The sequence below is a fragment of the Pseudopodoces humilis genome, chromosome 5 (assembly GCF_049639895.1).
Source record: "Pseudopodoces humilis isolate 2021_Gansu_Grassland_sample_001 chromosome 5, ASM4963989v1, whole genome shotgun sequence".
NCBI lineage: Eukaryota > Metazoa > Chordata > Aves > Passeriformes > Paridae > Pseudopodoces > Pseudopodoces humilis.
Window position 1 is genome coordinate 20141418 of NC_142204.1, and position 25132 is coordinate 20166549.

The window sequence follows — 25132 nt, forward strand, 5'->3', positions numbered from 1 at the left end:
TAACCACTGTGTCACCTCAGCTGATTTCTTAGCTATTTAGAGCCACATCCTAAATCCTTATTCTCCAGCTGGAGGTGGACTATCCTTTTGTATTGGCAGGGAGACCCATTCTAGTTAAAATTCTAATTTTGATTTAGTTTTTGATTCCTTAGTTACTTTTTCCTTTTTGGCACTGTTTCAGAAGAATAACAACAGGAAAAAAGTGTGGAGAAGCGCTGCCATTGATCATTTCTTTTACATATTCACTTGCCTGAATTTTGTCACACCATCCAGCAAAGTATCTGAATGTTTGCACAGACATTCCAATATGAGTCTTCAGAGCTAAAGTGTAGACAGCTCCTGAGTCAATAGACTCTATTGTTGCTAACTCTTCTTGGTGTTCTTCCATCAGGTCTGCAAGTCTTTAATAAAAAGGTTAAAAATCCACATCAAAGGGAAATGACACGTAACCATTGACAGCCTAAAATTATATTAAGTGTGGCAAAGAAGCATAATCAAAATAGCATTCCCACTAAATTTGGAGGTAGAGCCACTGCTCCCTAACATGAACAATTTCCCATTAGTCTGCAAATGTCTTCATACTGGCTGTATCAGAGACTGAATGAAGATATGAACTGTGCAAACTCACAAGAGGTCTAAGTAAGATTGTAGTAAGTTGATAAACTTACATTTAAACATTGTCAAAGTGTCTCAAAAATACATCTGCACAGATTGATACCTGTACTTATGAGGCACTACTGTTAGTGTTCCCTTGTTCAAGTCTGTTTGCAACAATGAATTTTCACATTCAGTCCTTCGCATTGTCTCACATGCATTAATGCTTTTCTTCAGCTTCCTTCTGTGATTTGGTACTCAGAATCAATGCTCCCATGTGATATTAAGAGCTTAAAAAGTACATTTGAGATCCTGTAAAGAAGTATTCAAAACTCGGTGTGAAACCTGTGAAATTTTTCCACTATGTAAATTCTGGCCATTTAAAGCATTTGCAGACATGTGGGAAAATGTCCTTTAATACCTTTAAGGGTATCTTGGAGACCCAGCTACAGGTTCTGGCATTGGCAGTGTTGTGCAAGAGAATGGATTTGGGCATGTCAGGGACAAAGGAGAAGATTCCATTTAAAGTGTGCTTAATATCTTTTATTAATGATTCCTTGAGACAAAGCAGCAGAGCTTTAATGGCACTCTGGCTCAGCACTCAAAACCTTCAGTTTGAACAGAGGCCAGAGAAGAAGGGGCCTTATTTCAATTAAGGTGATGTAGAGAGGCTTTTATCCACAAGGAATGGTTTGCAGTATAAACACTCTGGTGGTTTATCCTAGAGAATGAGTTCCCTAAGCAAAGATTTTAATCTAGGGATTACCTATGTGGTGTAGGGGAACTGCATTTTCCAAATACCTAATATAGCTATTGCAAATCTTCCAAGTGTAAAACAGAGCAGGAGTTTTCACACCTTAAAATTTTCTCTTTAGGGCAGAGTTAACTCCGTCTCTCAAGAACTTTACATTCCTGATACAAATTAAACACAAGTTTATGCATGCTTTGAATATGTACACACTTATGAAAAACTTAAGTGACCAGGTGTATTTAATGTTCAGTTCTGACTTGCCCATTTTCTCTTGTGAAGACTACTAACTGTGTAAGAGTCCTGCAGGCCTTTTTTCATGGCCTGGTCACACACTTTATAAGATAAGCAGAATTTTTGGCTTTGCTTTCATTCTTTTTTGCTAAGATTCCTGCATTGTCTTGTAAAATGTGGCATTTTTTTCGGGAGTAGCAACCTAAAAAAGTAGCTTCTTTACTCATGTCTGCTCCTTAATTTGCATGTTTAGACCTGAAAAACCAACAAAAGGTTTTAATATAGCCCACACAAGAGGCTCTCTGTGTAGGGAAGCTCTGATGCTTCTAGTCACCTGAAGTTTGCAGAACAGTGTTCTCCCTGTGCTTGTGAGAAGTATTATACTGCATATGGGAAATCTCTAATAATTGAGGTTTTATTAGCTGCCTCCAGTATCATGCTCACACTATCTAGTCAGCATTACCGTCTTTCCAAGATACCCCTTCCCCTTCAATAATCAAACCTCAGCATTAAAATACCATTAATTCAACAAAACCTCTGCTTATGTTCTGAACCAATAGCAACACAGCCAAAAATAAGCATTAACTAGATGCAGTGAGACAGATACAAAAAAGAGACAAAAGTGTAAATGTTGGGATCAGCTTAGAGAATTTCTGCACAATTCATCCACTGCAGACCATAACGCATCTCCACAGTGGGTCTTGAGCCAGATGCTGGTCTGTGATCCTGGGAAAATCGAGCATCAGTTACAGTCTACTTCACAATTAGTGGCATACTGTAGCTGTATGTTTACTGTACAGAGTGCACATGCAGGCAGGCTTAGCAAGGTCAAATCTCTGCCTACCTAACTCAGGGAGACTGTTTTTAAAGCTTAGCCTCATTTATATGGAAGGATGGGGGTTTACAAGGGAATTCTCAATCCTTGTAACAAAACTCATATCGTTTAAATGAAGACATCAAGTATTTAAAATATATTTTCCTCAAATTCTTTGCTTCCATTCATAAATAATAATGAAAGAATGGTGGCAGTGAGAGACCACAAGAAAGTTGTCCAGCTAAGACCTGAGGCTGGTACACTGAAGTAAATCAATTGTGAATGGGGGTGAAGAGTTGACTCGTCTGGAGCCTCTGACTGTGGGATTAGGAGCATCCATTGCATTCAGGAAACATTTACAACAATTCTTCAGCAAAACAGAACAAGATTTGAGAAAATGAAACAAATGCAAGCTGTCTTATACATACCTGTACATGAGTCGCCCTCTTTCCCTTGCATTCATCCTTCCCCATTCACCATCCTCAAATGCCTCCTTTGCTGCTGCCACTGCCTTGTCAACATCAGCCAGTGAGGCAGAAGAAACGCTGGCTATTACCTGTGCAAAGGTAGCATTGTGTTAGCTCAAGAAGAACCATTGGGATGCAGAGTGTTACTCCTTCCTCCCAAACTTCAAGAATGGGTATAAACAGATGCTTAATATCCTCATCTGTGGCAGCTGTTGTGGGTGAACCAGGCTGCAAGAAGTTCAGATTACAACTGAGGTGGCAGAATTTGGAGGACACTGCAGGGACTCAGATGCCTCAAGCTTTCTTCTTCTTCAAAGCAAGGTGCATCGTCCCACTGGATCTGACACTCTCTCTCCATATGTGAAACCAATGTGATACTATGGAAGCTGGAAGTCTTTATATGTGGTATCACAATCTAATATCTAAACATGCTAAAACAAGTTCCATTAACGTGTTCCATTCTTAAGAAATGGAGATTCTGTTATCTTAAACCACAAACACACAGTATTTTAAGATGATTGTGTTCCATTAATACACACATTGTAAATCCTCATACAAAATTGTTATGACTTCTGTTCCATTCTATGATGAGTTTCAGGAGAAGTATTGGAGTCTGACTTCTGATGATAATGAAATTTGTGTCATTGATTCCAGCAGACTTTATTTTATTATATATATATATTATTATTGTTGTTGTTGTTTTATTTTATTTTATTTTATTTTATTTTATTTTTGATTAAATGGCAACTACATGGACATCAAAATCACTTCTCTTATTTATAATTCATACTTAGGAGTTGCTCAGCCAATATTGGGTAGTTCAGGGCTGAAGTGCAACAGTATGCATTTTCTTATTGAAAAGTTATTTTTTGTACTGGGAATTTAAAGGGATGTTTTAATGTCAAATGACCCTAAGGTATCAGATTTATAAAAAAGTAAAAAAAAAAGTGAAATTAATTACTGACAGAAAATATACCAAATATCCTAAAAGAAACACTTCTTTAGCAAATAAAGTTCAGCAATTTATGTTTGCAAAGCTAAACAAGAATGAAATCAGGGTAAAATATTCAGCTGGGTGTGAAAAGTGATATAATAATTGAAGTGGAAGTAGGTTATTTTTGCTTTGCAGCTTGACTCAAATAGAAAAAATTGTAGAATACACAAAATGTGAAGTAAATTGAAAATTAAAATTATTTCTAGGGATTGTCCAATTTAGTATATTGTTGAAAAATCAGCAATATTTGAGTAATGTTTGAGATTTTTTAGTAGGCAAAACCAATGAAATAAACTGGTATCGATCATATTTAGAAATTACTTACTGATCCATCTGCTGGATTTATAGTGTCATATGTTTTTCCATCATCAGAATTTATAAATTTCCCATTTATGAAACATTGGTATGGCATATTCACAGTCATGTTGTTCATATTTTTTGAAACCTGGGTGAAACAAACAACAAGTTATTTTAAATATATAATAATTAATAGTTTAATGTACCTGAACAAGCATTTGATATCTGCAGCCAATATCCAGACACATTTTAGCCTGTATATGTGGCTGTTAGAAGTAAAATGTAATGGAAATATACAGAAGTTGGTATAACCAAGTAGTTCTTTGCTTTCCTACTGCATCAAGCAGTATAATTGAATGCATTGTCTGCCCGCCTCTAAAACTCAAGAAAGACTAAGCAGGAAGTGCAAAATAAAAGGTCTTACATAATCAATGACTAACTCTTCCTCTTTGTCTTCTCCTCTGAGTTTTCTGACAGCCATCTGAATAAAGTCTGCAAACTTAGTGGCCATATACACATCTTCATTCTGTAGCTGAAGTCTACTATGCTTCTGTTTGATCTCTTCTAGCATTCTAAAGGTTTGGAAGAAGGAATAACTTCAATTAAAAGTGAAAGAATTCTCCAGATAACTGAATCATTAGAAGGTCAAAAGGGATCAAAATTGGGCCTCATTTTGTATGCATGTAAATATGTGTGTGTCTGTCTGTGTGTTCCTCTGAGAAGGGCATAGAAGTTATCCATTTTCCTGAAATCTGTTGATTTAATTGTAGATGTTATGAAAAAGAAAATGTCACTTCTGGAATACTCTTAGGTAAACTTTTGAAAAACAATTACAAGAAGATACTGATATGCCACTGGAAAGTAGTATTTGGGACTACTCCAATCAATATATGGAGGACATTGAGATTGGTAAGTAATCAGCACAATAATCAGTTTGTTTAAAAATGCTGGTTTTATATCATGGTCTGTGTTGCAAAAAGAAGGCAAACCCAAGTAATGATAAACTCAGTGCATCTTTAAGCATGGGCTCAATTCTTTCTGTGAAAGGTTTCTCTTTCCCTCTGGGCGAGTTCTTTGCTCATGTTCCCAGTCAGTCCCCTGGTCTGGAGATACCTGTGGTGGCATGCAGACAGGTTTGGGCACCACCAATCTCCCCTGGGGATGATGTTCCTGAGGTTAAGGGAAATTTTCCTTCAGTAGAAAGAGCAGGATTACATCAATATCTCATAAATTTGTGAGAAGAACTGTACATGTTTTAACTGTGCAGGTAAGAAAGGGAATAGTAAGAATATTGGAAAACACAGAGGGATTATTTTTTAACACTACTGATTTAAAGGCACCATGACAAATTTTTTTCATTAACTTTGGCTTTACAAGTTTGTTATTTTGAATGTTCTCACCTGACAACATGCATAGAGGATGCTCCAGATTTGAAGAAGTCTGTGGAATCCTCAATCACAGCAACATTGCTTAAAATGCCCTTCCAAATAGCCTAATAATACATAACAATAACAGAGGAAATAATGAATAATAGCAGAAAGAATTTATCAAATTGTATTTTCTATGGTATCTGTGCCTACAACATATCTTATTTCAAAGGTTTCTAAAACATGAAGTTATTTTATGAAGGTCTAAAACAGCCTAGAGACATGATATCAGACAAGAAATTTTTCAGTTTCATAATTAGATGATCAAAATATAGTATTTTGTCCATGGTAATTTTACTCAGGCAAGAAACCTGAATGGTGCAATGCTAAAAATTTTCAGACCCATTTTTTAAAGATTTTTTTATCCACCAAATAATAAGTTCCCATTGCATGATGGAATGTGTCATCAGTATAGGCAAGGATGGCCTGGGGCAGTTTATGAATGGATTGATGGCATTTCAGGCACCTGGCCAAAGCTGAGAAGTAGTTTAAGCTGCATGCATGAGATGTAGAAATAAACAGTTAAATAACTGGGAATGTAATATTTCAATTACTTATAACCGAGTTTCAGAGTTATCAGGCAGTGTCACCAACTGATGAGTTTATACTTATTTTTCATAGTTTTCTCAGTCATTCAATAGCTCCAGGCTATGAATTAGATTGCTGGCAAGCAGGTTCAAAGTAATCTTGAAGCAGCAGTTTAAAATATTAGTACATGAAGCAGCATGACCTGTGCCAAAAGTTAATAACCCTGCAGCAGAGTTAGCACAAGGCAAGACATCTATGATTCATTTGCTCTGGCACAAAACTTTAATGACAAACATGGCTTTCAGCTAAGCCACTGACACTACAGAGAGACAGATTTCAGGAGAGGGCAGAAAAATTTCTGGCTCTGAGAGTTTTCTGCCCCAGCTGTTCCCATCCCTCTGAAAGCCAACCCCTTGCATGTGGTTGTGGCAGAAGAGACAGTGCACACAGGTGCAGTGGGAACACTGCTGCCTTTTGCTTTCAGAAGGCTGTTCTGAGACTCCCTGGTGCTTGTCCAACAGGCCCATTCTGAGCGCATCCTAGTGATTAACACCACAGAGAAATAAGGATTCCAAGAACTGTCCGAGTCTGCCAATGTTGAAAACCTCGCTTCTATGAAGTGAAGCTCTGATTGTTCCTCCTCATTCCCACCTTCATGAATTGTAGATATTTCCCATTACTGATCCTGCACTGACTGTTTTTGTATCACTTGTATCTGAAAGGAAACTTTGTAAAGTGAGACAAATACACAAATGAATTCCCAATTCCACCTGAATTAATATAAATAACTAAACCTTCACCCCCATATACTTTGAGTACATTTTATCAAAAAATTATTTGCATGACTAAACAAAAGATATGCCTTGCCAAAAATAAATATTTAATGATTTTGTCTGAATAATATCCCACTATAGCAGTTTAGTGAATTACTCTGATATCTTCTGCAATCTTTTTCTCCTCTTCTGTAAGTTCCAGGGCAGTTGTTTCATCAGCAGAGAAGTATTTAGATGCAGGGATCATTTTTCCATCCTCAAACTGCAGATTTCTCACTAGTACCTGAAAAATGAGAGGATATGGTTTTAAATTGTTTGGGAGGTAGTACATCCTTGGGTGAAGAGTTTTTAGGCATTAATACAGTGATTGAAATAATGAAATAAATGGCTTACAGGAAAGCTGATATTGATGCAGGCAATTTAGCACAGGCCACTCGTACCTGTCTTTTGGATTCTCTCCTAGTAAGAATATATTTTACTCCATATAGGAAATGATTATGGATTGAGTGAAAAGCAAAACATGAATATCTTCTCTACAGGATGGTAGAGGATTGATAAACTCCAAGTGAATTAGCTGTCAGTCATTAGCACCTGGATTTCTCTAGTTTGACAGTTCCACGCTACTTGCCCTTCTTGCTAAAACTAAGCTTATGTTTGCCAGACTGAGAGCTTACCATCTTCCCATCATTTCCAAAAACAACAAGGCCATTCTTTGTCACAAGGCCTGGTCTTGAAGCACCTTTTATTGTCAGCTCTTGTCCAGCAGGCACTGAAGCATCAAGTAATGATGATCCATAAAAAGTAACCACCTAAAAACGTAATTAAAAGCGCACAGGTTCTAAATGTTAACAATTTTATGATACTGTTTTGAACTTCTCATATAATGGAAATAAAAGATAATTACCTACACATGGAAAACACGTTACAACATTTCTAGATCTTTGTAACTCAGAACATGGAAAACTTTGCAAATTGCCAAAACCTGCAAAGCAGCTGAGCTGTAACAATGTGCATGCTGCAACCAGTGCAGGAAAAGGGAGCAGCTTTTGTCAGTGCATGCCCAGAGTGAGGGACCACTCACTCTATAAAATTTCATAGATTTATTTCTGCAAACTACCTAGGCCCAAATGTCCTTAAAATGAAACCTTCTGTTATTTCAGCAGCTCAGTGTTTCCTTTTGCTGTCAATACTGTGATGTTGGCCACTGTACATAGGCTGTATTATACTGTAATGGACACCTGCTTCCCAAAATGACTGGCACAGTTTGGTTCTACTCTTGGTACCTTTGTACCATGTCTCTTTTTTTTGTTTGTTTGTTTTCAGATATTGTACTTGTCCTTCTTCAAATTAAATGACGCTGTGATTAAAAAGCTGTTAACTACTGTGCACAGAAATACTGTGTATTTCTTTAGGTGCCTGTTCTAGATACACATAAAACATACAGTCATCAAATTAGAGCTACCCCAATGTAACAGCCATTTGTATTCACCTGTATGCAGACATCTCTAATTTTACAATAAAAAAGTAAAAAAGAGGGTATAGAGAAGAATATTCTTCTGGTTTTCAGAGCATACCTGTCCATTTATTGTTGTCCATGCTCCAGGCACTTTATCATGCCCTCGAATCCAATTGTGCAAAGCTGCTGCAGGTTGGTCCCAGGAGATCTAGGAAATCAAGACATGCCAGGATGCACCACTACACCTTCCCAACCACAAACAAGATCATCTAATGCAGTAAGGGTGCTTAGATAAAATAATTCTCGTATGGAAATACAATTATTTTTGTATGTGTTGTTTATATGGCCTGTGTTATTTTTTGGCACTAGAAGGAAAGGTGCCAAATCTCCCTTTTCCTAAAATCAAATGTACTTCTGGTAGAGAATTTCATATGGCCTATTGGAAAACAAAAAGAGTGATCCTGATTCAGTGCTGTATCTACAAGCCTGGTGGCTTATTAAGAATCCAGTGAAATTGCAGCTGCCTCTTAGCTGCCTGTACATGATCCTGAATAGGACACCAAGTTTCTAAATACATGTAACTGCTGAAAGAAAAATGGAACTTTACTTGGGGCTCCATTACATGCATCCTAATAGGTATCCCAGGAAAAAGCGGAAACAACTCTGTTAAAATTAATATGAACTTCATATTGCTGCTACTGTAATCTGAGTTAATAGCTTTTCTAATGCTATGCCAAAAAAACAGTGTTACTTCACATTACCTCTGCATTTTCCTTTTTCTGGATCCCTTCATATGTTGCCCCTTCTTTAGGCTGAGGTATACGAGGGGCCTTACCATCAGCAATTAGATGTACAGCTTCTACCTATGTGAAAAAGTAAAAGATTTAATGTTAGCTTGGTTCACCATTTTTTCCTCAGTCATGCTTAGGAATAACAGCAAAAGACTTTCTGCTACAAGGTGAATTCGTTTGGGTTTTTCTAAACCTAGTCTTTCCAAACTTCAAGGGACGAGTGCTGCCCTGATTTAATGTGTGTTTCCTTGAGTTTCTCTGGCAAAAGAAATAGCCTCCAAAATTTCATGGGAGTACCTAGTCACCAAACTTAGAGCAGCTGTATGAATTACCCAGAACAAAAATGTGGCTCAGTATGATTGCATTCAACTTTTTCATTTTTCTCTCTGCAAAAAGTTATTTTTCTGCATTTAAATGGAGGGGAAAAAAAAAATCTCTAAGGAGTAATGCTGAATATTTTTTGTGCATTTTCTTTTATTCACTTCAAAAAAAAAATAAAAACGGCAAGCATAGAAAACCCAAAGTCAATCCACCAGAACTGAGCTTCAAACATCATAACATCATACTGCCCTTTTTTCTTAAAAATCTCACACCTAATTTTTTTTTTTTTTTTCTGAGCCTTTAAAAGATTTTGTCTTGTAAAAGCATTTAAGAAACCTATGGAAAGAGCCACATTCCAGACAAATTCAACTTCTTGCCATCTGTGGAAACAGAATATGCTCTGCCTGCTGTCAGCAACAAATATTCTGAGGTCACTTCCTCAGCTGTTGTGCAGCTGTACGGTTCCAGTGAAGTCTAGGATTTGGCTGAGTATCCCAACCTCTGTCTTTCCAAATGCATATATCTTGTCTATATTTCTTTTGTTTCCAGCCTCTTCTCCTTTTAAAAAAGCTGGTATTTAGCACAGCTAAACATACCATAGCCTTTATTCCTTCTGGGAAGAGAAACCTGTTATATAGGTCATCCACGGTATCATTTTGGCCAACATCACATTCTCGCTGCAGAAGTATTGGTCCAGTGTCCAAACCATCATCAGCCCAAAAAATAGTAAATCCTGCTTTCTTATCTCCTTGAATTAAAGTCCTAGGCATAAAAAAAGACTTAAAGTAAATACAGACAAAATGAAAGTAGTTAGGAGTATCAACTCACATGTTACACATTCATTTTCTTCAGAAAGATAGTAAAGGAAAATCCTAACAATCTTTGCTATACTTTCACTGCTCACTTCTCATCCAGGAACCACAGTTTTGACACTGTTGATGTGTGGCTTCCACAAAGCGACCCAGGAAATTCTGCAACTGAACCCAGGCTGTCTCACACAGTTCATTGTGATAATTATTTTTAAAATATTATTAATGATAAGACAGAGCAAAAGGTGTGCCTCAGTTATGACGGAATTTGAAAGATGGAAGAATCTAACAGAATATTATCTTAATAGTTCATGATTCTTTACTGTAATTATTAGCTAAGCCTCATGACTCATCTGTAGGTCAACAAGAAAAGCACATTTGTCACACAGCTGAAAAGGAGTTAAACTCAGAGCGGAAAATTATGGATATGCAACTGTTTAAGGAAAAGTTATGGGAATTAAGGCTATCCAGCCAGATTCTCAGCTGCTGTGCATGAACATAGCAATGCTTACATCAGACCTGTGCTGATTTACCTCAGCTCAGAATCTGCCTCTGCATCCAAAGGGAACTCCAGCCACCTAAAATTTTTCAGCTCTCCTTTGGCATGTGTCTCAGAATGATGGAAAATCAGACTGGAATCATATGGAAAAGTGTTCTTAAGGGTGCAGCCAGAAATGATGACAAAAATATTTCCTGCATGGTTTCAGCCATTTGTCTGCATGCAAACGCCAATCCTATTTTAAGCGATACATATCTCATGTAAGTATTCCCTCAGCAGTCCATGCTGTAACAAGGATCATCTGAGATCTGGCTTATACACAGGAAAATTCATTATTAATTATAAGCACTGAAAGCTACATTATTAAAACGAGTGAAGTACACTGAAGTACATATGGGCTGAACAAGAGACAAACTCCAAAGACAACTGAGGAAGTTGGCAGATATAACAGAAGTGAAATCTTACAGGACTTTGCCTAACTCATATCAGATCTTTCACATACTTAAGCTGCATTTCTTCTGTTTTTTATTATGTAAAAATTCCAAAAGAGCACTCTAGTGAGAAATGGACGTCCTCAGCATGGAGAAGAAAGTTTTGTGAGCAAATGTCTCTGATGCTGAATAGGTGACAAGAACTGTGTGCCCCCTCCTCTGTCCACCAGCTCCTTCCACAAAGGGCTGCTGATGAAAAAGTGGCAGCAGCTGAAAAAGATGTAAATGAAGTGAGTGAGGACTTCCTCTGCACTCCAGGGCCCTAGTTTGTACCTGGTTATGTTCAGCCATGCCCAATTCTCAAAGGTTTTCTTGGTTACGCTGTGGGGATAAAGGGTCTGATCATCACCAGGGCTGTAGCCACAAGATATGAAAGTAGTGATTAGAACAAGTGATGAGAGGGTGAAACACGAGAACAGCCAAGGTCAAATCCTAGCTTGGTTTAAAGGCCTTGGGATGATGGCCTTTACCTGAGAAGGGCAGGAGCAGATAGTTTCCTTTTGCAGAAGGAATATGCAAAATAGAGCAAGACAGAGTGATACAGCACTGCAATACATTCCTGTTTCTGCAAACCTTTGCCTTTCTGAAAGAGAGTTTGTACCTACACCCTTCTGAGAAATACATCTTGATGAACTTCTCCTCCATAGAAACCTTTTAAAGCTCTCTAGATATGGGGTTGCACAATTTAATAACAGACTGTATGGAGTAAAAGTAACTCCTTTTTTTTGAAAAATCCTACTACCTGATGTCTTAGCTGGCTGCTCCCTAACTTTTGATTAGAATGAGCAATCATTCCTTATTCACCTTTCCATGTCTTTCATGCTCAACACACAGCTAGCTATATCCTTCCCAATGACCTCTTTTCTGTGATGAAGACTACATAATTTGTCTCCAGTCATGTGAAAGCTGTCCTGTACTCTTGACCATCTTTCTTAGCCTTTTCTGAACTTAGCTTGTTCATGTTCCAGCTGAGATGCAGACAGTATTTAAGATCACAGAATATTCTGGGTCAGAAGGGACCCACAAGGACGATCGAGTCCAACTCTTGAATGAATGGATCCTTCCATGGTATCTTTTTTAAGTAACAACTATTAGCTTTAACACTGCTTACACATAGTCAGGGGGGTTTTCCCCTTGTGTGCATTGTGTTATATTTTTTAACTTTGAATATGACCTCTGATTTTCTTACCTTTACATTATCACATTTACTCATTTGCACAGAAAGTGTATACCTTATTACAGATTGAAATCAGTCATTGATCTAAAGTTTCCTGGCTTTCTCTTTCAGCCTTTTTAAAACTGGTATTGCTTTTGCTATTTCCCAGTCACCTGCATCAACATAATCTTAAGAAACAGAAATGTTGCAAGCAATCTCAAATCTGCAACTTCAAATTTGCTGAAGCCCCGTGGTCCTGAATAAGAGATTCTTATTCCTTCATCAGTTCACTGAAATGTCTTCTACTCACAGCTCAGCTCGAGAGAATTGTTCTGACTTATTTGACAAAAAGGACTGTAGGATAGTAACATCTTAAGCTCCTCCATCCTGAATACCAATACAGTGATATCCCTACTGTGATATTCTCTTTTATAAATACCTTTGTTAAATCAGACACCTCTATCACTTACATACCTCCCACCTTTAACATATTTGGAGGAATTGTTATTACATTTTGTGCCTTAAAAAGTTGGTTCTTTATTTTCTGGACCATCTCACTCTCATTTTCCTCTGAGCTTATGCTATTTTACTTTACACACTTGGACACAACTGACACTTTTTGAATTCTTTACTTCTCTAATAGTCTCCTTAACACCTCTGTTTAAGTATTTCAGCTTAGTACTTTATCTTAGTAAGGGATTAAAATTAACAAAACAAAACTAAGTGTGCTTTTGCTTTGAATCCACAACACTATGGATTCAGATAGCCACCATGCTGCCTGTAAGATTCTTTTAAAATTGTTTCTTAATATTTATATAATTTCCTATTGAATTTAGGGACTGTGATAATGTCATTTCTGTTGTCACAAGAATGCCAGATTTGAGTCTACTGTGGCCATTATTGCAGTGTAGTTCCTTCAGGGTGACAATTTGAACTTACCTTGTGCATTGTGAGATAAGGTTTTACTCTTGTGCATTCTCCTCTCTCTTCTCCCTTCCACTCTGTGAAATCTTAGGGTCTGTATCAAACCCTCCTGTGATAGTTATCTAGTGTTTCTGGGGATGAGGTACAAGGGAAGTGTCCTGTTTATGGAAACTCCAGATTGTCGATTTGTGCATGTGAGTAAAATACATGAATGTACAGATCACACCACTGATCCTCCCAGAGTAACAGCTGAACTTGCATTGGAAATAACAATGAATCCTAGGTATGAAGTGCAGTTCATGTACCAAATAGTCAGCTGCTCCAGGGAAGTTCCTTCAGAGCAGTTACAAGTCAACTGCAGCATTTACAAGAGCAATGGGTGCAGACCAGTATCCTGAGGTGACAAACACATAATTTTGATGCACAGAACTCACCAGTTGATTGCAGAAGCTCCTCGGTGACGTGGTAGGATGGATGGATGGTAAATAATAGAGCCATGTTTTGGGCAGTCAATAACATCCATGGGAATAAACTGTGTACAGAATGGAAGGACATTTAACTCTGCTCCAACAGATTTGTAGGCTGCAACAACTTCCTGGATAGGCTTGCCTTTAGCTCTCCATTTGGGGAACTTAAAAACAGGAGTGCCGTCCTTCTCTGCTGCCAGTGCTGTGGGGCAAGAACAGGATTTTTTTTTCATTTTGTGTTACAAATTCAAGCTGAAATCAGAGACACATTGCATGACAACTCAAGCAGATCAAGTATGTGACTACAGTGCCTTTCTGTATGCTGTTTAAAAACCTTTGTGCTTGGATATATTTTATTCATTCTGTCTTTGATTCTCATTCTTACAGTTTATGACAATCCCAACTTTCAGCTCACTCTTATGACTTGGCTAGTAAGTACTAATGAAAGCAGAAAAGACCTGTATTCATACTTTCTCTTTTTTGTCTGTGAAATTGGATGTTGATCTTGACCTGAAGCATTTCTAGCTTGTTGATTTAACTCTTAAGTAAATACTTACTTAAATATCATTCCACACAAGTTAGTGTGTACTGAAGTTACTTTTAGAAACAAAGACTGTAGCTGTCTGAGGGCACAGGAAACTTTAGAAAACGTTTGAGACTTAAGCTTTTGAGTCATCTGGAAGTAAAAGGAAGTGAAGATAGCTAGTAATTGAATTTCCTTTTTTTTCCCCCAATCAGGAGAGATTGGAGTAAATTAATCTGGGGTTTTAGTTACAATAAATATATGATTGAAAGATTGAAAGATTTACTTAGTTATATTTGTTACCATAATAACTGTACAAGAATAATTTATATACTGTAAACAAGTTATGCTACATCGTATATAAAATCTTTATATAATGTAACCCAACCCAGACATGGATAGTCAATTTTTCATTTTCTAAGTGAGTAGTTGCCTTCTCTAATTCTTCCAAGGTGTGATTAAATCTTTTAATGAGATAGAATTGAGAACTACATGCTAGTCTGTGAACACCACAGCATCAGCAAGCAAAATTTATGTTTGATTCTTCCCTCATGAGAGTTCTGTAAAAACTTGTCAGGACCAGACAACAACAACAAAAACAATAAACAAAAAACAAATAAATAAACAAACAAATAAAAAACCACCAAAAACCCCCCACCAACCAAAATGAAGAGAGAATTGAAACAGCTCATGGAATCTAGTTTTGATTTCAGATTATGTGTAAATGTACATTCCATTCTGGCACTTCGATTTGCTAATCATATTAACTCACTGTCTTAGTGTCACTGAAGCAAAAACCAAAGTGACAATTCAGGTGGTTCCAAATTAGCTTCTTTGCCATGCTGGGTTCTGAGTATGAGTACAATTCTGAATAAACAAAACCTTCTTTAGTAAGCCTAGAAAAATCCTTATGCACCTTGACCATGGAAAAAGGGACAGCAAAGCCTCCACCAACCTTTTGAATGTGCTTTCCATAGTCCAGGTGGAAGAGAAATAGGCTCTGCAGGTACACTGCCACATACAAGCTTGTCAAAAAGGGCAGATAGCCAGGGACAAACAATCTTGGCTCTATGCCATGAGTGTCCCAGCCAGCACAGTGAAGCAGGTGACAAACATTTGCACTTGAATACAGGCTCAGCAGCTATTTGCTGTAAGATACAGATCTAGTTCAGATTGATTACCTCTCGGCTGTACATTCAAATAAGATATCCAGATTAATTTTGGTTTTCCAGTATCTTAATATACAGCCCTGCATGTTTAGAAACTACTTTAAAAGTTGCTTTTTTAAAGTAATGACAAACTGATGAGGTTAAACCGGTTCTGGGACTGGTGTTTGTTAAAGCATAGTTCTTGTACTAGATTTAGTGGAACAAAGGCAATATATGCAAGTAATTCCCATATAGGTACAACCTTCTCATGGAAAGGCAAATTTTTAATGTACACCTGTAATTTTAACATTTGGATTCAGGTTACACTTACCCAAAGGATCAGCTTGTCCATTCTTGTCAGGCACAGTGAATACACCCACAACTTTATGTCCCTCTTTTCTCAGCTTGTTATAAACTTCTTGTCCAAAAATACTTTGGCCTATAAGGGCTAGCTTTAGCTTATGTTGATAAGCCTGGTAAAAAGAATAAAAACAAAACATGTTATAGGATGCAAAGAAAATATGGTGTTGCTTACACTTCTGTCTTGATCTGTCTTTGTCAGTTTTTAGTTTGATTTAAAATGGAATAGTCTTTTCTAGCCAAATCAGCTTTGAAGGAATAATAATCAATTTTTTGAGATTAATAACAGACAACATACAATTCAGAGAGAGCATACTTCACATGAAAGTATCATCTGATACTGTCACTGATGTTTATAAGGCTTTTTTAGAATTTTTATTAGATAGATCCACAGCTTCTTATGAGAGGCTCCATGATTTTATCCATAGTCAGAAATTAAAATACATTTTTTGAAACATACATAAAACACTTTTTCTAGGCATAATTTAAGTGGCTGGAACATGCCCTCTAAATCCCTGTAATTAAACTGAGGTATAATACTTGTGGTTAACATGTATAGGCTAAAGAAGACAAACTTGCATTGTTCCTGCCAAGTTAAAGGTGATGATCATCCATTTGACCCTCCTACATGTGGTTCCCTTGCTGGACTTCCAGTGCCTGCTGCACTTGGATCCCAGTACACTGGACATATGATTTAAGCTTTTTCAGGCTGAGCAGGTACAAGTAACCAGCTCCACTTTTTTTAAAATTTATGATAGTTAGAATCACAACACTACGATGATATCAGAATATCAGATATTGCTATGTTTTTCAAGTGATTGCTTCCTGAGAAAACTACTCTTTCCTTCAGAGTCTTGTTAGATTTATGTTTCAGTTGTGCTCCTCTCCCACCCTACCTCCAGCCCCTCACCTCTAACACCTCCTTTATCCCAGAACCAATACTCCTGTAGCTGCAAGAACTGCATTAGTGTTCTGAAGTTAGCAGGCACTGACATAAAAAAATGCAGATTATTCTTCACTGGATCTATTCACCAGCCTAATTTATAGCACTGCCGTGAGTCCTAACATAGGGCCAGCTGGGGAGCAGGAATGGAAACATGGCAGAAGGGCAGAACTGTCTCTATATGCACTGTCTTTGCATTTTTAGTCAACTTTTGGAAAATGAAAATGGAGACCTTTGAAAAACAAATGGACTACCAGAGCTGGTTAAAAAGGAAAGGTCTGCACAGAATAAACTGAAAACTTACCTTCCTCAAAGCTGAATCTGGCACAAATTCTTCCTAGACTCAAACTATACAGATCCCTTCTCTTAGAAGGCGTGAGTGAAAGGTAGGAAATAAAACCACACACTCCCCAACTTTGTTCTTAATTTCATTTTTCACAACTGGACTTTGACCTCCATTTTTTCGTTATGACCCATTAAAGGTATCAAAGCTCTGCATGAATGTCTTAACCACTGACATTTGTCTTGTTTGTAAGTTGGCACTTGTATGTTTATCTCCTCCCTCCTCCTCCCTTTCTTAGGCTGCTGGGACATGAGGATACTTTGAGTGGGTTATTGATTGGCTAACAAATGGTCTGCACTGCCTATCATATCATATGACAAAGAGAAATGTCCTGAAAAACAGGTTACTCAAAACCACAATCCACTGCAATTCATTTCACAGCTGACTTATTATGAATGCATTTTACATGGTTTCAGGTTACATTTTTGCTGTGCAGCTGGCTTTAAAAAAGGGAGTTATGAATTGGTAGGTTCCATTACAGAAATACTGAAATGTGCTTTTAATTTTTTTTTTAATATAAAACAATAGGAAATAATTATTTGTAACAGTGACAATATTTTCCCTGAAAATGAAACTGCATAGTAAAACAGTTCTGTATTGCAGCATTACTCAGCACTAGTGTCACTGCAGTAGATGCAGTAAGATGCAAAGGTGGGCATAACTCAAGCCCTTGGAAAAACAGACTGTTATAATTGGCTGGTAAAAATGTCTGTGAGATTGATGATGATCATATTACTAACCAACACTGCGCTGCTGGCAGCTATACCTCAAATAGTCCACTATTTTGTTCTTAACAAGGACAAGACCTTGTTCTGAATTACAACTTATCCTTGCAATCCTTATACAGCAAGGCCAAACAGATGCAGGTAGTGCTCATTATCAATGATTTATGATGGATGTCTTTATCTTTACAGTAGAAATATTGCTACAAAAAACAATAATTAGATTTTCCCAAGTATTAACAATAGCAGGCAAATTGGAGAAAGATTAACCTGCTGGGTCATTGAACAGGTTTAGCATGGTATGAAATCCTCTGATTTCTGTACTGTGCTAACTAGTGCCCAACTAGTATATTGAATAAATGTTAAAAATAGTCCAGATGAGAATTACTTATTCTCTCATTAAGAACACAAGACTGGAAGGGATCTTCTTAGCTAATAGATCTTCTCCTCTGCCATCACAAATAATCATGTCATATGATTGCATTTATAAATCTACCCAAACTCTTTCTCAACGCACTTTTAGAGTATTCTCAAATACTTTTGGAGTATTCCCTGCTGTACTCTGCTGCTTTTCTGGTCTTGGACAATCTTCTTGCAATTTTAAGTCCCAATTTATCACCACTTAAAGAATTACTTTTCCACAAAGAGTTTATTCACAAAGTGTTAATAACATATGCACCTTCTATTCCTAAACTTTCAGTTCATGTTTCCCTGTGAATAAATCTGACTCTCATATTACATGGAATGGCATAGCAGTTCCAGTTCTAAATCATGAGTTGCTGTAAATCAACATACTTTCAATAAAGCTACACCTTTAATTTCTGCGAGTTGTGGAACTGAATCAAAAAACAGTGAGAAGAAAACAGAGAACACAATCCCCAAATGAGTAACAAATACAAAAAGCCCACCAAACCCAAACTGAAACTGGCAAGACTGAGAAGATTGCAGGGTGGGAAAATCTGTAGTGCACAAAAACATTACTCTGGAGCTTTGCTGTCTCACACTTACAGAAAGTAACTCAAATGGGGACCGGTTTCAATCACAATGTAGATCTGGTAAATGTGACCAGTGATTCTTGAGTTCTCTCTCCACTGAATGGTACAAAAGTATTGCATGACATCTGATTAGACAGTCTGTGCATCAACAGTAGAAAGCAGGAGAGAAACCCACAAGTCAACCATGCATAGGGTTTCTACTGAGTTAAAAAAAGGGAAAGAAATCTGTGTGGAAGGGCTTGCACGATCAGACCACAAGTTCAGTCCTTCATTTTTTGTTTTATTTGAAAAATTACAGTGGAAAAACTGAATGAGGTGTTATAGCCATTCATATCTTCTTTTAGAAACTCTCCTAAAATGAATCAGACCTGTGGAAGTGGGAAATTTCTGTAGAAGAATTTAATGTGGACATAACACCCAGTTAAAATGGAAAGTTCTATAAGATGACACAGAGAAGAAAAACAGTTTGGTGTTTTGTGTCTTACAGAAATGACACATTTTGGCCACTCTGCCATCGCTAGCATTCATCATGAAACTTTAAAAATGGATTCTGTTAAAGAACACCAAAACAATCTTGATTTTGAATAACGTGCTAGATTGATACTCCATCAACATCACTAACATATACAGAGATAAAACTTTTCATTGTTTTTGACAGTGGTGTTAAGAGATTATATTAGACTTCTTTTGCCTGGCTGACTGTGAATGTGTAGCATGCACACGAAGGTTAATGGTCATGTAGCATCAGAGTGGATCTTTTGCTGCACTTTTGTAAGATTACCCAATTCCTGGTTATAGTAAACAATGCAGTTCAGGTGGCTGAGGGAGATCTGGCCTTTCTTTTATGACTAATCATAGACTAATATAGTTGTTATAACAAAGCTGCCAAAATACAAGATTTTAGAAAATTAGTTTTCACTTTAATGCAATTCTGTTTTCACTGTCTGAACTTTTAATTTCTTCTTTAACTTTCTATTTTGTTTATAACGTAACACAGATTAGCAGTGATTGTTTCCTTGACTCAAGTACTCATGATTTGAATTAAGAAAATTATAAAAAGGTAGAAGCATAAAATCCGAGAAGCGCTTGTACAAGCAGACTTATCTTGAATGTTCAACGTGTCTGAAAGTTCACATGTGTTTCACCACCTCAACACAAGAGCAAAGATTTAAGTTAAACTTCTGTATTTAAAAATTCTGTCCATATAATCCCTTGATACCATATTGGAATTTGTTTTACAATAGCTCATTAAAAGTTATACAGTATTTTAATGTTTGATTCCATTCTGGTTCTATTTTTCCTCCAAAACACTTAAACAGAAATAAAACTAACAAATAGAATTAAGTACTGCATAGATGGCAGCCTGACAAATGCTGGTAACTATCTTGTCAAGTTCTAGATCCTAGAAATGGGAGGTAAGTTCAACATCTACATTTTCTTTACTAAGAAGAGTCTAAAGTTACAAAATCTCACCACAGGAGAATATTTACTTTTTTGGATAAAAATAATTTTCTGTTACTGCCTCTTTTGTTTGTGCATCTAAACTTCAGCTGGTTATCAGCTTCTAATTAAATTTCCTAAAAAAATCAAGATTTAGTAACCTCTACTCTGCTGCTTCCAAAGCTTATTATCAAAAAGATTACAGTATTTTACTTAGTTTGCATAAGAATTTAGTGAAACTAAAAATATTTGATCGTTACATCTTTTTCAAATAATCATAGAACGATGCCTCTTTTGAGAAGCAGTACTGCAACTTTATTTCTATTGAGATCCCCCTACATGTGCTAAATTCCAGTGCCTGTAAATAGAAACCTATAGTAGAGCCCCGCCCCCATCGACATACACATCCAGGGCAATGTGTTCCCATTCATTCATTCTCTCTTTTTTTTGGATTGCATTTCCAAAAGGCTTGTGTTAAATCTCCTTATTCTAACGCCTTTCATGCAGATACCTCCCGAGGATTGCTGCTCTCACACGAAACTGAGCAGCCAAACACGAAACAATGAATGATCTCTAGGGAAGAAAAAAAATCCCCCAGCCTCATTCCACTTGCCAGAGCTACACATCTGGATAATTTGGACTGGACAAGGCTTTCAGGGAGCGGTTACTCAGAGGAGCTCTGCAGACTATATATGTAACAAGACGTAAAGAAAATGGCTTGAAACAAATGCTCAGAGCTGTAAAAGACTAAAACATGGGGTGCAGAGGAATTTAGGCCATCAACTTTAACCCTGAGCATCCCACCACCCCAGAGCTATGAACCGGCGATGACACGGTCACAAACGAAACAGGCCAGGGCGGGGGGCTTCTCTCTGGCACTGGGAACGAGCACGGTCCCTTCTAACTGAGATGACAGCCTTCAGCTTCTCGCAGGGCAAACCCAGCACGAGGGAGGCAGAGGACGGCTTCATCACATTGTTCTTGACACACGATTACGGGGCACTGTCACAGCATCGCCGGTGCCTGCTCCCCGCAGCTTCCAGGCACATCCCTGCGCGATGCAGCGCCCAGATGATGGCTGCGATCCCGCTCGCCGAACGGCGAGATGGAGCCTCTGCACCCGCACCGAGCCCTTTCCCGACCCCGCCGTGCCTGTGCGAGCTTTCCTAAATCCTCGGCACAGACAATACTCATCACGTCCTGGAAAATACCCGCTCCCGCCATCCCCCTCCTTGCTCGGCCCCTGGTTGCCCTCCGACCGGTTGGCTCCCGGGCTGGGCACGGCTCGGCACGGGGGTCCGCGCCCGCCCGCCCCGCGCTACTCACCGCAGCCGTGGTGCAGATGGTCCGCAGCAGCCGAGGGGCTCTCCGCAGCATCTTGCGGCCGCCCGGCCGACACCGAGCGGAGCGTCTCGTCTGATGCAACCCGCGCCGATGCCGCTGGCGCCGGGCCAGCGCCTACATCCGCGGCGGCGCAACCCCGCCCGGGCCCGCGGCCACCGGGACAGCGGGGCCGCCCCGCACCTGCCGCCCCCTTGGCGCCGGGGCACGCCGGGGGTGGCGGGGCCCTGCGGCCTCGGCGGGGAGGGGAGCGAAGGGGGGGGGCGGGGAGCCGGGCGAGCGCCGCTGCTCCCCGACCCCGGCGCGGCGGCTGAGCCCTCCCGCTGCTGCCGCGGGGCCCCAGGGCAGGGACCGGCGGGGGCCTGGGGGCTCCCGGCCCGAGAGCGCGGGAGTCACAGAATCAAAGAATCGTCAGGTTTGGGAGGGTCCTCTGGAGATCATCCAGTCCAGCCCCGCTGCCGAGGCAGGGTCACCCAGAGCAGGTCACATAGGAACGCGTCCAGGTGAGTTTTTAATGTCTCCGTGGAGAGAGACTCCCTGGGCAGCCTGTTAGTGTGCTCTGCCACCCTCAATGTACAGAAGTTCTTCCTCATGTTGAGGTGAAAATTCTTGTGTTTCAGTTTATGGCCATTGCTCCTCGTTGCTGGGCACCACCCTATAAAGCCCCCACCTTTGAGGTATTTGCAGGAGTCCATGAGATCTCCTCTCAGCCCTGTCTACACTGAAACAGACCCAGCTCCCACAGCTCTTGTAAGAGAAATGCTCCAGACCCCTCATCATCTTTGTGGCTGTCCACTGCACCCTCTCCAGTAACTCCTCGGTTTTGTGTAGTCACAGCCACCCAGGCCACGCAGGTGGCATTTTGCAGTCTGAGATGTGTGCAGTTTCCCCAGCAGTGCTCCGGCAATTTACAGCTTGGGGGGACAGAACGCCTCACCTGCACCTTTTCCCCCTTTTCCGAGGCTGTTGGTGAGACATTCCTTTGACTCTGCCGTGGCAGTCAGAGATCATGTAGATTATCAGAATTAATTTTCAGTTTATTTGGTGCCAGTAATGGGGTTAAAAAACATTAATGACTTGATGGAAATCCATATCACTGCCTTGGCCAAGCATTATGAAAACAGGTCACTTGACTTAACCATTTCTTAAAAATGGACCTCTAGAGTTCTATTAATAAAAGTGTTTCAATTTCAATATTGTTTGGAAGCTACGACAAAATCTTGTCAGAGATACGGAGAAGATCTTGAAAATACAAATTTAAGGTGCTAAAAAGACCAGAAAGCAAGTGAAAATGACCCCAGAAAGGACAGGAATAGCAAAAGCAAGAGTAGACAGTATGACAGTAATATAAGCATCATTGCAAATTAGGTCAAGTTTAAACCCCAGCAACACAAAGGACATGCATGTGTAATAAACTGAAATACATGATGTTCCTGTCAGGAAAACAAGGAAGACAAAAATGGAAAAAAAATTCTTATAGCCAAGTTATGAACTATGTCAGAGAGGTCAGAGGCAATGATAAAGCCGAAGTTATGACCTGCAGTCACCTTGCTACAGTTGAAAATAGATTAGACAATGCAAACATCCATATGTCAATGAGACTTTTTTATGCTTTCCTGCAAAAGAGCTGCAATAGTAATCACCAGGGTTTATCTTCCAGGCCCCCAACCTCCTCCTCAGGGGACTTCAAATACTGAGAAGTTCCTCAAGGACAAGGAGTGCTGTTGCATCCCTGTTCAGGGGGCACAGGAAGGAGAGGTGCTGCCGGAGGTAAATTGTGACAGTCCCCAAGGAAGTCAGGCTGGCACAACACAGTCTCCCCACAGAGAAAATTACACAAGGGCTTGCATTATGAGTCTCATACCATTATTCATCCCCTGATTTAGTCCTGTGTAGCAAAGTTATATCCTGTCCTTTATTCAAGGCTCTTGGTGGTCCGACAAGTGTAGGTGGCACTGAGTGGAATCAACAGAAATTAAACTAAAAACATTTTAACTAAAATAAACCACTGCACTTCTGTTTTGCAAAGAAAGTTCCACAAAGAAAAATCACTAGTCAGTTCCTGTAATGGCTTTTCTATGGGGTGAAAAAGCTACAGAAGTACTTGTCCACTTCAGTGAAAATTCTTCTCATGATGGTGTCATGTGGAGTGTGAGGTGATTTATTAGATTATGGAAAAATCAGCCAACGGAGTTTGTGACTTTCTTTGCTCTGAAGTGTTAAAAACTAAACAAAAAAATCATCAAAAAGTTCTATTAACAAAGTGGGACAATATGTTTACATAAATGGTTCCTTCTCTAGTATTTATGGTACTGTGGGTTTAAAAAGAATGGTGCACAGTAATTCCAGATTTCATTTAGAAAGCTAAAAGATTTTGCTTTGTGACTTATTCTTAAAATATTGGCTACTTCCATGGGTATGCAGGCTCATGTCTTCCAATTATCCCACAGAAGATCTACAAAATTTCATTGCTAAATTTCTTTAAAATACTCCCTCTTTAAATTATACACTAGAACAACTAAAACTCATTATTTTGTTGGACTAAAATGCATAATTTAACTACTGCAGGAGCTGTTAATCTGAAATGCCTGTTGTTAATATCTTGTTTTCCTTTTTGAATTGGCAGTTTCTTTCAGAAAGATTAGCTACCCAGTTTGATAGGATGTTGTAGCAATAGGATTATACAGGTTCATGGAAAGCTCAGTTTGCAGCTGAGCAAACCCACAATCTGCTCAAACAAGAAGTATTGACAGTCCTCACTAAAGGAATGATAACTCTACCTCTGCCAGTAGGATAAATGAATGTGTGTATAGTATTCCCATGACTTTGATGGGAGCTGCACAAATTCCATACAATTAGGGTGCAATCAACTTCTACTATAACAGCTGGCATGAAAATGATCCTATAATGCAAGGTTTGGAGCTAGATTAAAGGATTGCTGAAGTTCATGGAACTTAAAATCTTGGTTCATGATCCAAAATCTCTCCAACTAGAACACTACACTTGGCATTTAACCACTGACACACAAGCTTACGGCAAAATGCCTGGTTTTCCTGGGTAAGCAATTTGTAATAACCTGTGGCTCTATTCCCTGTACACATGCAACATAGACAGCACAACAATGCAAGTGGAAAGCACCAAGGTTCACTTAATTGCCACACCTTCATCTCCAAACACAATTCCTAACCCAGTGGGACAATACTAGACCTCCATTTACCTCACAGACCACTAAAATGTTAGATGATGAAAGGGAAGAATCACAAGAGAGGGTGTCTGTTGTCAATGTATGAGAAGAGCTATATAAAGAAGAGCTGAGAAGGAAGACGTGGGATTTACTTTAGATTTTATAGCAATAAGAGGGGCAGGGACATGAATGGCCATTAAGGCGTGCTAAAACACAGACAAGGATGGTATCTTCATACCATCAGCTTCACACTTATCATGAGAATGATGAATTCATACAAATGGTTTTAACAACCATTTAACAAATTGCCTATGTAGAATTTCAAGTGCCAATAGTTACAATC

General features: G+C 38.9%; 1 protein-coding gene across 2 annotated transcripts in view; it reads right to left on the reverse strand.

Moving 5' to 3' along the window:
- Positions 1–21699, reverse strand: part of ALDH1L2 (aldehyde dehydrogenase 1 family member L2) — a 30227-nt gene extending 8528 nt beyond the window's left edge. For both annotated transcript variants that reach the window (XM_005527863.3, XM_088055384.1), the window contains exons 1-13: positions 21591–21699; positions 15793–15934; positions 13758–13992; positions 10041–10206; positions 9094–9195; positions 8451–8540; positions 7551–7685; positions 7034–7159; positions 5549–5640; positions 4573–4720; positions 4177–4296; positions 2819–2946; positions 251–401 (exon numbers count right to left, since the gene is read on the reverse strand). In XM_005527863.3, coding sequence (XP_005527920.1) covers positions 251–401; positions 2819–2946; positions 4177–4296; positions 4573–4720; positions 5549–5640; positions 7034–7159; positions 7551–7685; positions 8451–8540; positions 9094–9195; positions 10041–10206; positions 13758–13992; positions 15793–15934; positions 21591–21641 — 1686 coding nt within the window. In that variant the 5' untranslated portion in view covers positions 21642–21699. The remainder of the gene's footprint in view (positions 1–250; positions 402–2818; positions 2947–4176; positions 4297–4572; positions 4721–5548; positions 5641–7033; positions 7160–7550; positions 7686–8450; positions 8541–9093; positions 9196–10040; positions 10207–13757; positions 13993–15792; positions 15935–21590) is intronic.
- Between the last annotated feature and the right edge of the window lie 3433 nt (positions 21700–25132).